Below are 12,558 nucleotides of genomic sequence, written 5' to 3'. Positions count from 1 at the left end.
GGCGTCTCATCTGGGTCTGCGCCGTTTGCTTAAATGAATTTCTTTATAGTATATTCTAAATATAGAAATAAATATACTTGACACCCCTAATTTTAGAAATAAATTGATCCAATTTAGAAGGATGGGAGAGTCCACTGGGCATAAATGGGTTAAATCTTCATATCAATTGGCAATTTTTAGCCATGATCTGCAACATGATTAAGGTATAATGCAACATACATTTTTGGTTGAAGTTACCATTATACTATTTACACAACTGGATATAAGGGTTTGACGGTGCATAATAATTTTTTAACAACTAATCACTTCAAACACAATGTAGAGCAAAGTACCCTAATTTCGACAGTTTAAGGTTAAAATGTGTATACCAATTTATTTGATCGGTATCCTCCTTACTTTGACATACCACTAACTTAACTTATTGCATGCTGTGCTTTTTAACTGTATACTGTCAGGTAAGAATGCTTTATACATATCGTACTTACTTACAATGTTAACAAAGTATGAGATCGTTATTTTAACATGGTGCCCCTTATTTCGACACCCTTAGTTTGTTTAAAAAAATGTAAACGAAACTTATATTCTTTCAATGGAACAGAAAATTACCACAACATTTACAAAATTGTAATTAATATTATTTTTTGGCATGCGCTTAGTGGCGTACGGCCGTATATTATGCCCGCCGATAACAAAACCCCATGATGTCCACTGTACTTCCTAAAAATGGTCATACGCCAAAAATAGCAACCCATGACGTAATCTGTCGATTAAAAAGCTTCAATCAACACTGCTTCCTGAAGACTCAATGCGTTTTGCACACGTTTTGATCAGTCTTAACTCCGCCTCCTTTTCAATCCGATCGGCGTTAACACGTTCGCTGTTCACGGTGCGGACTGCGTTTAATTGGAGTAAGTGCTTGTTTATTGTCACGATGTTTTGATAACAATAACGTGTGAATGTCTGCAAAGAAGTTGAGACCCCGTCTTCGACCCTGTTTGGCCAAAAGTTGTTAATTGTTGTAACAGTTAGTAGGCCAGCTCCATTGTTTCAATAAAGAACATTGTAACCCGTTTATAACTTGTCAAAATATTTTGTTGGCAAACACAGATATGAATTTGACAAAAATATTGAACTTGTACCACCAAGCATTCGTGTTCAGAATGTCGCAACGTACGCTTGCCGGATTTGGCATTCCACTTTCGACAAAATGGAAATTAGTATTTGATGAAAATGAATCTAAAAAATCAGAAAACAAACAAACAATTAAAGCAAATGAAACACCGAAGTCGCGTGTTTTTCAGACGACTTGGTTAAACCAGTTTGACTGGTTGGAGTTTGATGAAAAGAACAAACGCATATTTTGCTAAATCTGGTGTGAAACAGGGTTGCAAAATTCATATATTAAGGTATTAGTTTCAATAATCCAACTTCCAGCTATTTACGCTCCAGGTCGCTGTACGGATATACTCCTAAAAGCTCAGAGTATTCAAGAAAAACTAGAGCTGGTATGTTCATGGGTATGTTCATGTTATATTAAATTACCCAGTAATGATGTTGATCTATATAAAACGTGCGAGTTGACTACCTTGCGAGTTGACTTAGGTACGAGTTGACCGGCAACCATATATCTATATATAATGAAAAGATTACATAAGGCAATGCGTAATAGTTATTTAGTTATATTATTCGCTATGTCGAATTTACGGTCCAAACAATTTTTTGTTATCCTAACTTCGGACACCCCTGCATTTGCCGTCAAAAAGCTCACAGCTTAGTAGAACTGTTTAACAATGAGATCTTCCATGTTAGTTTTTCCGTTCTCAATACAAATTATAACGTATTCCCGCAAGAAAACGAAAAGAGAATTACCGTTTGTTGCTGCATGTCTTACAGCTTTGTATAAGGGCCCCATTCGCGTAAAAACACAAAACAATCTGTGTTATTCAACCTTGGTTTACGGAAAAAACAAACTCAAATTTTTATGGGTGAAATATTTTGATGATGGCAGAAATATATTACGTCATCAAAAACGAACTCAAATTGTCTAGAACTCACCGCAATAGGCTGAATTAGATAAAAAAAATGTCAAAGCATGTCGAAATAACGGACATGTCGAAATAAGGAGACTTTGCTCTACATGTCATCCAGCAATGACCAGATTCATTTCATTTTTAGAAGTTTGTTCTCGATGTGCAACCATCATTTAATGACATTTATTCATATCATAAAAGTTAAACAGTAGAAATAAAATTTCCTGAAGTAAAAAAATTTATTACTCTAAATTAATAGTACAGATAAGCTTCAAATAGCACATGCCAAAAACTGATAAAATCTCAGATTTTGGCCAGTTCTAAATAAAAATTCCCAGATTTTGTTCTTTCCTGATATATTCTGTCTTAATTCGCTATTGTCAAAGTGTGTTTTTACAAATTTACTTCATTTTCTTTATGTTTGTCAACAACTTATCCCTACAAAATACCAAAATGAGTAAACACATTTCTGAAAACCTACTTGATTCTGATGTTTTCTGGCAGTTGTGCGAACTCAAGCCGGCTGACAGCGTATGTTCCAAAGTAGTTTCCACGTTGGTTCGCAGCTGGGAGCTCCTGGGGCTTGGCTTGATCCAGTGCACATTGGCCAGGAGGCAGCGTGGGTAGGGCTGACAGGGGAATGCAGAGTAGTATATATATATAAGCCGTTTTCTGTGAAAATTATGCTTAATGGATGTATGCAAAGTGTAAAGCTAGGCTCATAAATAAACACTGACTTCAATAAAAAACTCATTCAACAGTTACATCAGTAAGTTCCGAGTAAATATCTTATAATGCTTTAATCGTGAAGTTTGTATTAAATAGTTATGTCAAATATCGTTTCCATGTTATGAATGTAGTAGACAAAAGGTTATAATTCAAAGAACACTATTATTTGAAAATGTACAATCATAGAGAATCTTATAAAAAGTTCTATTTGCTAGGGATAGCAGGTAATTATTTATGATATTAAAATGGGCCATGCTCTGTGAAAAAGGGGTTTAAGTAGTTCCGATATACCAACTTCCCAGTACATTTCCAAACAAAATAGCAAACATTTGTGTTTACAAAATTCTTAAAACACATTTATCGTCAAAAATAGCAACAGTGTTTTGTTGGATTATTCATAGTTATAAAAGAGCATGGTAATGATATTTTAAACATTTAACAAGTTAGTTGTATCACAGAATCCGTCTATGAACTTGTTACTGACGATGATTTTACTTTTTTTTCAAAATGGTCTTTTTATTTTAAGACGATTTTATTAAGAGACCACTTTTGGGTACTCCTAACAAGATTGACTGTACACATAAAAACAAACAGTTAAAACATTATTTCTTTTACGATCTTTTTTTAAAAGAAGGCATCTGAAAAAGGTTAAGTTGACAACACCAGAACACAAAATGTCAAACTGTCCTACTTGTAGGAGTTGTAACAGGCACCGGGGGAGGGGTAGGCAGGGGGTCCCTGTCATATGGCCCCTCGGGGTCAGGTATAGGGCATCCTGCCAGCGCTATGTTGGGCCTCCTTGGGGGCTGCAGCACTGCAAAGTTGAGGAACCTGGAAAGGATAAGGAAGTCTACTATGATCAAAACCGCTTTAAAACAAATAATTACACATTATCCCAGATATCACCATAAAATAAATAATTATACATTATCCATGATATCACCATAAAACAAATAATTAAAAATTATCCCTAATATTGCAATAAAACAAATAATTACACATTATCCCTGATATCACCCTATAACAAATCATTAGAAATTATCCCTGATTTTGCCATAAAACAAATAATGACAAATTATCACTGATATCGCCATAAAACAAATAATTATACATTATCCCTGATATCACCATAAAACAAATAATTATACATTATACGGGCTATCGTCCATAAAACAAATAATTACAAATTATCCCTTATATCACCATAAAACAAATAATCACACATTATTCCTGTAATTTATATGGCCACTTACCATAAAACAAATAATTAAACATTAGCCCTGATATCACTTACCATGAAAAAAATAATTATACATTATCCATGAAATCACTTACCAAACATTCACACCAATTCAAAAATAAAACAGGACACTTTATAATAAATTTAAATATCAATTCTTACTCTCCGTTGATGGTGACATCTGCAATACATCCCCCAAACTGCTCTGTGGCATCAGCAAGGTTGGCCGGAATGTTCACATCTGCATTTCCAAAGTACAGAGGGGTGGTGGTTGCCAGGGTAGCTTTCTGACCTTGGCCCGTTGTTCTCACGATCTCATAGTCATCTATGTTGATCTCCAATCTATAGGGATACAGAAGCAATGATTTCATGTAGGCAATACTCATCCTTGATTTAAGAAAAAGTTACATTGTAATGCATTGTAACAACAAGACATGTGTTCACTGGACACTGATGTCCCCAGATTCCTCATGTATCTTGATGCGTTGTTTGTGCTACAAACACGCTGTTTATGGCAAAATTTACTATTAACCTCCAAAACGACCATGAACTTAATTAGGTGGTAATTAGGCAGGAGAAACACTTGAAACTCAGTCAACGAATTAAAGTCATATTTCATAAGTTATTTTAAAATTGAATTTATGAAATAAAAAGTTACAGTCTGCACAAATTTGTTAATAGCCAAATGTGACCGATGACATAAAAAAGAGACCCTGACCTCTGAGGTAGGAAATAGATTGTACAAAAGAAATGCTGTCCCCTCATAGTGATTATAATTTATAAGTTATTTTGAAAAAGCATGATGAACGACAAGTTGTATTATGGCTAAATTATAACTTTGAACTTAAAGTATGACCTTTGGAGACGAGTGTTAAACGCAACATGTTGTCTTATCATTGATTATATTTGTACCAAGTCACTTCACAATCCATCAATATTGGTAAAGTTACAGCTGAGACAGGAATTTGTAAGCTATGTAATATGCGCAAATGCTGGACCTAGACCTTTTTGCTCTAGGGAGATGGGTTTACATGTGACACGTCATCTTTTCTTGGTCAGACAGACTGACATGTATACATAGAAATGGACATTATGACTGCTATGTGCCACCTTCTTCCAAAGAAGGCATACAAATAGCCAAATGCAAATTATCAATACAGTATAAAATATCACTGTGAGTTTTTGGTTCAATAAATATCAACCAATATGAGAGTGATGTCAATTGAGACCAATAGAAATATTAACTATGCCATAATACTACGCTTAAACACAAAATTTAGGCGCCAGAAAGTCCCTGCAAATTTCCATCCTCGTTGTGGACATTTTGAAATTCATTATTGGAAACAAAATATTAAAAGGCATAGTGATTAAGTTTTTCTATGTACATACAGTGTGCCCTTCTTCATGACAGATATGTAGTGCCAGCGGCCGTCATTGTAAGTGTTCACACGGCTCATCAGGCTCAGTTTCTCTCCCCCAGGGTCACTGATCACCGATATCTTGCCGTCCACCAGAGACACAGAAAATCCAGCAGACTGAAAGTAATGCAATTTCAACAAAATTGTAATATACTTTAGACTGTAATACGGGTGTTTAATGCATGTGCATAAAGTGTCATTCCAGATTGGCATGTGCAGTCTGTGCAGTCCGCACAGGCTAATCAGAGATGACTCCGCTGTTGTTGTTGTTTTTTCGTTTAAAGATAGTCCCTTCTTAGCAAAAATCCAGTTTAGGCAGAAAGTGTCGTCCCTGATTAGCACAGGCTACCCTGATTAGCACAGGCTACCCTGATTAGCACAGGCTAATCAGGGATGACACTTCACGCACATGAATTAAACACCATTTTCACAGAGCACAGCCTTCATTATAAAATTACTTATTATTATTCACTGAATTTGGCCTAATAATTTCAAATCTTTACAAGTTCCAATTTAATCTTAATCTTAAATGGAAAACAACGATAATGAGATTTTTCTTACCTATATAAAGTTAAAAGCAGTTGATATAGTCAATATGTCACGCTGAGATCATGTGTAATATTGAGAACTATTTTAGTCATAACGGAAAAAAAGACCTTTGTAAAATCTGTGTTTGTGCTTTTAATTACTAACCACAGACATAAATACCTGATCATTGTTGGCAACAAACAGCAGAAGAGCCTTGTTCTGTGTTGTCTTCATCTTGAAGGTGATGTCAAAGTTCCTGCCAATACTGTCTATTGGGTTGGCAATATAAGAGAGTTTCTTGACATCATAGGTGGCTATTCTTGAAATCTGTGAACATGTTAAACCGATTATTAAATATTTTTTACTCGATACTTTTTCTCATTACAATATCCACCTCTGTTAGTAATGGTATTTTTGTTTGATAGTATATACATTTGACCTTGAGGGGTCAGCTAGACTAAGTCCTACACACCACAAGCTGTCTGCACATGGTGAACATTGGTGGTAAGTTATTTTGAAAGTGCATGCTGAATGATGAAATTGCGTCTGGACAAGTGGTTTTAAGCTCAAATTTGACTTTGACCTTTGGCCTCTAATTGAGTCTTTAACCTTAGAGCTAGGATGATGCTGTTTCCAAATAATGAACATTTGTTGTAAATTATTTTAAAATTTCACGATGAATTATGACATAATTGTCGCTACGCAATGTTTGAAATATTTGATGAGCTGTTCCCACATGGTAAACATTAATTATGCAAAAATTATTTAAATGTTCAATAATGACAGATGAAGTTACAGTACGAACAAGCTGCTTAATGGCAAAACTTAACTTTCAAAGTCTGCCATGAAACAGCTTGTTTGACTGTAACTTCATCTGTCATTATTGAACAGTTAAATAATCTTTTACCTTAAGGTGTAACCTTGCCCTGTGAAAAATTCCAAATACAGTGTTAAAAATAAGTAGGGTTCACAAGTCTCCAGTACACAGTTAACTGGGGGTAGGAGTTAAAATGTCAAAATACATTGTCAAGTGGGGATGGGGGACATAATGTTGTTTGTCTCTAATAAGTAGGGATAGGGGATATAATGCAAGAAGACATTGTTGGATGATGTAATAATGTCAAATGGTCGTTGTTGAGTCGAGGAAAGGGTAGGATCTTTTGAGGCAATATGACCAGATCTTGACTGTGCACAAACCTGGTCCGGACAGCCGGGTATTACACCCTTGGCCTCCTTGTTTTCATTCAGGTCCCAGGTATTGAGCTGTATGGACACGTCTTCAATGCAGCCGTCAAACCCTAGCTTGGTCACATCACTGAGATTAGAGTAACAAAATACTGTGAGTGATCGCTTCAGTAACATACACAGTGATAAAACATTCATAAATGATCCAGGTATTAAGTAAACATCTGGTTACTGCAGGTATCCATTAAAACAATATCATCCTGATGTATTAAAAAATGTAACATTGTAAGTATCAAATTTAAAACAGAATGAACAAATTCCCTGGGCGTATATAAAGAAAGCTTTTCAGTGAGGTCTTCTTTTACCTTGTATTAAGGGTAAAATTCAGTTTTAATGTTTGATATAAATGGATTTCTGCAATCAAAAACTATAAAATATAAATAATTTTAGAAACATTCACTCATTGTACACTTTTCAATTAAAAACACATAAACGGGAAAGGTTCAAAGACTTAGGAGGAAATTAAATGAATTTTAGGTGTTTCCTTAAGTTTATTCTAACGAGTTTTGAGGAAACGAGTGAAAGCTTTCCCCTACCTGACTGGGAGGATAACTCCAGGGTAGCCTCCAATAGAGATGTCATCATTGACTTCTAAGCTGTGTCAGAGAGCCTGGTGAGTCCACTGGACCCACTGGAAAACATACACAAACATCACATTGAGAGCAATTATTTACTTGATTGGGTAACTGCCATTTTTAAAAGCTGACTTGATGGGGAGACACACAGCACAATGCAAAATTCTTAATTATTATACAATACAGGGGTCTAAATTATATACAAACCCAGGGGATTAAATAACCTACCCCCCTTACCAAGTTCACCAAGACTCTTTACATTTAAATAAATCAAGGAAAGTTTGCAAATTATTTATCAGGCAATCTTGGAATTCATAATGCAAAAATAAGCTGAATAGAGGCACGCCAAACATAAACACAAAGAATCCTGTCCAACATACCCCCTTCAGAATCAACGAAGAGCATTCCTGTCTTGTTGACCCTGTTGACCTGCACGTAATGCCAGTTTCCGTCGTTGACCTCCTTAAATCCGTATGTTATCTGGACACGACCCCCACCAAGGTCGTACTGGTATAGTACCAGCCCATCGCGTAACTCAACCGATATGAAGTCTCGGTTCTTGCTAGCGAAGAACAGTAGGCCGTTTGGTGCGTAAGTCTTGAATTTCATTGTAATCTGAACTTTAACAGCCGGTTTCCAGCCCGTCTGAGAGGTACTCAGAACGACGTAACCACTTCCATCAAAGCGGAAACCATTGGAAACAAGCTGTGTCAAAATGTCCCTAAAATTGAATACTTTTGTGAATTTTCCAAAACATAAAGCTGGCAAAAAACACACATTTATCTTGTTCTTCACATGTTATATTTTACAAACTGTTACTTTGTACAAAACCGTGTGTTATCAATTCATATAAATATAAATTTCGTTAATTTACATAAAATAAGCTGCAAAGAAAATTTAGAACGATGCTTAAAAAACATTTTAACCTTTCATATTTGTACGAAACTTTTATGGACACTTACAAAATATACTTTTATTCCAACAAACACAAATTGTCTATCAAAATATTTCTGCAACACAGGTACAAAGATGCTGTTTTAATTGCCAACCTTTCTCTAGCACCCTTGTAGTTGTTCTCTCCCTCTTTGAAGTTCCACAGACCCATTGGTGTGTCATCAAACGTTATGTCCTCAATAGCACCAACAAATTGGTTGCGTGTAACCTCATCGGATATCTAAAATGGACATAAAATACATGGCAAGTATTGGTCTTGTCATATATTATGAAGCCATCTGTAGCATAGAATAAAAATTTAACTGCATAACACATAACCTATTTACAAATTACCACAGGGTTGTGATTTTCAATAAAACCTTAAGGACCAAAAATACCTGATGTTCTGTAAAAGATTTTTCCAAAATTTTTCAATTTTAAATAAATTTAAAAGAAAAATTAGGAATATTTTATAGAGCCATTGGGGTGTTGAAATGGATAACATCTGCAGAAAGTAGCAAAAATCAGAGCCTGCACTGTCCGCACAGACTAATCAGTGACAATACTTTCTGCTTTTATGGAATTTTTCTTTCAAAGAGATCTCTTCAAAATGAAAACTGAATTTAAGCAAAAAATTCAGAAGAAATTTGCCTCACATGCATTTAGCCCAACTTTGCCGTACTGAGGCTCCAATGTTAGCTTATCTTCTCCTTACCATGTTGGCATCTACTGGCAGACCGCCTGCGTAGAACTTTGTGGTCAAAGGATGAAGATCCATCACGGTGTTGGTCCCTTTGGACATGCCGGTCACCGTGCCAAGTGTCCCTAGCTGGGCATCTTGCTCAATGGTGAGGATACCGGCCTTGCCAATACTGAAATGGAAAGGAAAGTAGTCAAATAGCATGAATAATGAATGTGCTTGGTGCAAGACCAATTATCAAAGGGCAAAAACTCAAAAAATAATTTTTTTTTAAGTTTTGGTTATCTTCTCCTGCATTTCCCTGCAAATGTCGTCTATCATGCATAAGTTTTATTTCAATTCTTTCAATAAGAAACAAAATGCAGAATATGTTTTGTTTTTACAGTCTAAATAAGTAGATTTTGCCAATCATGTCCAGATTTGTTGTTATTGCTTGAGAGAAATATAAACAAGAGGGCCATGATGGCCCTGTATCGCTCCACTGTTTTTTTATGCGAAAAAATGTGAAATTTACTCAAGCATGTGACTTTCTCTTTCTATCCCTCGTCCCACTGGGCGCTTAAAGTTGCAAGGGTGAGCATTTTTATATATGAAAAACGTTACTACGGTGTTAACTAAACAGACTAAAAAGCCCGGGAATTGTCGCACAGGTCCTTTGCTTATAACGTAGGTGCATTTATCTCTCCAAAAGATATTGTCGTTCTTTCTATTTCACATATTTTTAGATGCTGAAGATCAAATCTACGCATGTTCTACAAGATTAATGAAAGTTCCTTCATTCAATCATAAATCTTTTTTTATCGGAATGATTTCTACCCCACCCAGCCAATTTATAAATAGTCCTTTACAATATTATTTCAATGTCTGCAATCTCTTTCAATTTGGGGCAGTCCAAAATGTGTCGTTTGGTAAACGGTTAACATTTATGGATAGTTAACATGTTGGTCTACCTTTCACGCTCGACATGTATGCATTTATCTCTTATAATTAAAAGTTATTCCAAAAGTATTTTGATAAACTTTTAGTTTGAGAAGAAAATAGTTTATTCATCCCATAATAAATAAATAGCAAAAACGCATAAACATGCAAAGTTCAACGACTTCCTGTGGCCATGTTTTTTGATGAATCAAATTTTCTTGAACAACTTTTTAATGGGAGCCTTCAAAGAATAAATTTGGCCCAAGGGGCATAATTTGAGCAAACTTGGTAGAGAACTATAAGATGTCACTACATACCAAATTTGGTAGCCCTAGGCCCAGTGGTTCTGGACAGGAAGATTTTTAAAGTTTGCACAAAAGAGGCTTGATATAAGCATATGTTCAGTTTTGTGATCCCCGGGGCAGGGTCAAATTTGAGCCCCGGGGAATAATATGAACACATTTGGTAGACGACTATTAGATGTCACTACATACCAAATTTAGTAGCCCTAGGCTCTATAATTATGAACAAGAAGATTTTTAAAGTTTGCAAAAATAGGCCTTATTTTTAAGCATATGTTCATTTTTGTGACCCCCAGGGCAGGGTCAAATTTGACCCCAGGGGCATAATTTGAATAAACTTGGTAGAGAACTTTAAGATTTTAATAAATACCAAAATTGGTTTAGAAATAGGCCCAATGGTTATGGACAAGAAGATTTTTTAAAGTTTGCACAAAAGAGGCCCAATATAAGCATATGTTTAATTTTGTGACCTCTGGGGAACGGTCAAATATGATCCCAGGGGCTTAATTTGAATAAACTTGGTAGAGGACTATTAGATGTCACTACATACCAAATTTGGTAGCCCTATGCTATACGGTTATGGACAAAGTTTTTAAAGCTTGCACAAAATAGCCCTTATTTAAGCGTATGTTCATTTTTGTGACCCACTACATACCGAATTTGGTAGACCTAGGCCCTACGGTTATGGACAAGAAGATTTTTAAAGTTTGCACAAAATAGGCTTTATTTAAGCATATGTTCATTTTTGTGACCCCTGGGGCAGGGTCAAATTTTACCCCAGGGGCATAATTTGAACAAACAAAGTAGAGAACTATTAAATGTCGCTACATACCAAATGTGATAGCACTAGGCCCAATGGTTATGGACAAAAAGATTTTTAAAGTTTGCACAAAATAGGCTTTATATAAGCATATGTTCAATTTATTGACCCTAGGGGCATAATTTGAACAAATTTGAAAGAGGTTCACCCCAGGAACATTTGTGAGAAGTTTTATCAGAATTGGACTTGTAGTTAAGGAGAAGAAGATGTTTAAAGAAAAAGTTAACGCACGCACGCACGACGGACACAGGTCCATGACATAAGCCCTGCTGGCCTCTGGCCAGTGGAGCTAAAAAAGTAAAAATTTAAAAAAAGCTCTACCAGACGGAGGCATAGCTTATAATGTAATGAGGTCCCTTGTTAATGGCAAGTTACCAACCAATAAATATAACAAACCCATCAATACAAATATGCAATCTCTTATAAAAAAAAACACAGTGCATGACTTATGGATATAAGCCTTATCACTATCCCACCATTTTATTGCGAATACAAGAAAACCAATATTTAATTCAGGTAATATATTGGCATTTCCTTTTTGCTATGTTTAAATTCCACCCTTTTACTGCATTGGTCAACAGCACATCAAAGGCATAAAAATTTCTATAAAAAATCACCTTACCTTACAATATTTGAGAATAAATTTCTAAATACACATGTATACACTATTAACAGAACAAATCGAAGATATAAGGTCATTAACGACCTACCGTTTGGCTATGACCTTGTACCACTTCCCATCGGCAACATAGTGCTGATGGTTCACCTTGACCAGGCCAGAGTTCAGGTCATACTTCAACACTGCCTGACCATTCTCGATCTCCAATGACATGTAGTCCTGAAAACACACAAAAAGTTTAACTAAACAAGAGCTGTCAGAGGACAGCGCGCTCGACTATTCGAGTGCATGACAGTATATAATTGCATAAACTCTATCTATAATGCCCTCTGGCGGGGTGCAGAAACTTGGCAAAAGGAGGGCTTGAACAGGAGAAATCGTGTATTAACAATGCGATTCACGTGCCGTTCAAGCCCTGTTATGTATTTTTCATATCCATAATCTGGTCTACGTGCAGTTACTTCCCTTCTCCAGCCTTTGACGACTTTCCAAGCACAAATG

The 12,558-nt window shown here is 35.7% G+C and overlaps 1 protein-coding gene across 1 annotated transcript in view; it reads right to left on the bottom strand.

The window, feature by feature from the left end:
• LOC127878281 (laminin subunit alpha-like) overlaps positions 1–12,558 on the bottom strand; it is a 116,723-nt gene that overhangs the window by 10,076 nt on the left and 94,089 nt on the right. Inside the window, exons 53-63 of the mRNA XM_052424800.1 lie at positions 12,149–12,276; positions 9,414–9,570; positions 8,815–8,939; positions 8,146–8,486; positions 7,727–7,781; positions 7,143–7,260; positions 6,126–6,272; positions 5,389–5,534; positions 4,162–4,341; positions 3,451–3,590; positions 2,512–2,659 (exon numbers count right to left, since the gene is read on the bottom strand). Coding sequence (XP_052280760.1) covers positions 2,512–2,659; positions 3,451–3,590; positions 4,162–4,341; positions 5,389–5,534; positions 6,126–6,272; positions 7,143–7,260; positions 7,727–7,781; positions 8,146–8,486; positions 8,815–8,939; positions 9,414–9,570; positions 12,149–12,276 — 1,685 coding nt within the window. The remainder of the gene's footprint in view (positions 1–2,511; positions 2,660–3,450; positions 3,591–4,161; positions 4,342–5,388; positions 5,535–6,125; positions 6,273–7,142; positions 7,261–7,726; positions 7,782–8,145; positions 8,487–8,814; positions 8,940–9,413; positions 9,571–12,148; positions 12,277–12,558) is intronic.

This window comes from Dreissena polymorpha, chromosome 4, assembly GCF_020536995.1.
Source record: "Dreissena polymorpha isolate Duluth1 chromosome 4, UMN_Dpol_1.0, whole genome shotgun sequence".
NCBI classification, from domain to species: Eukaryota; Metazoa; Mollusca; class Bivalvia; order Myida; family Dreissenidae; genus Dreissena; species Dreissena polymorpha.
The sequence above is the reverse complement of the archived record's forward strand: the minus strand, read 5'-3'. Positions and strand labels throughout refer to the sequence as shown.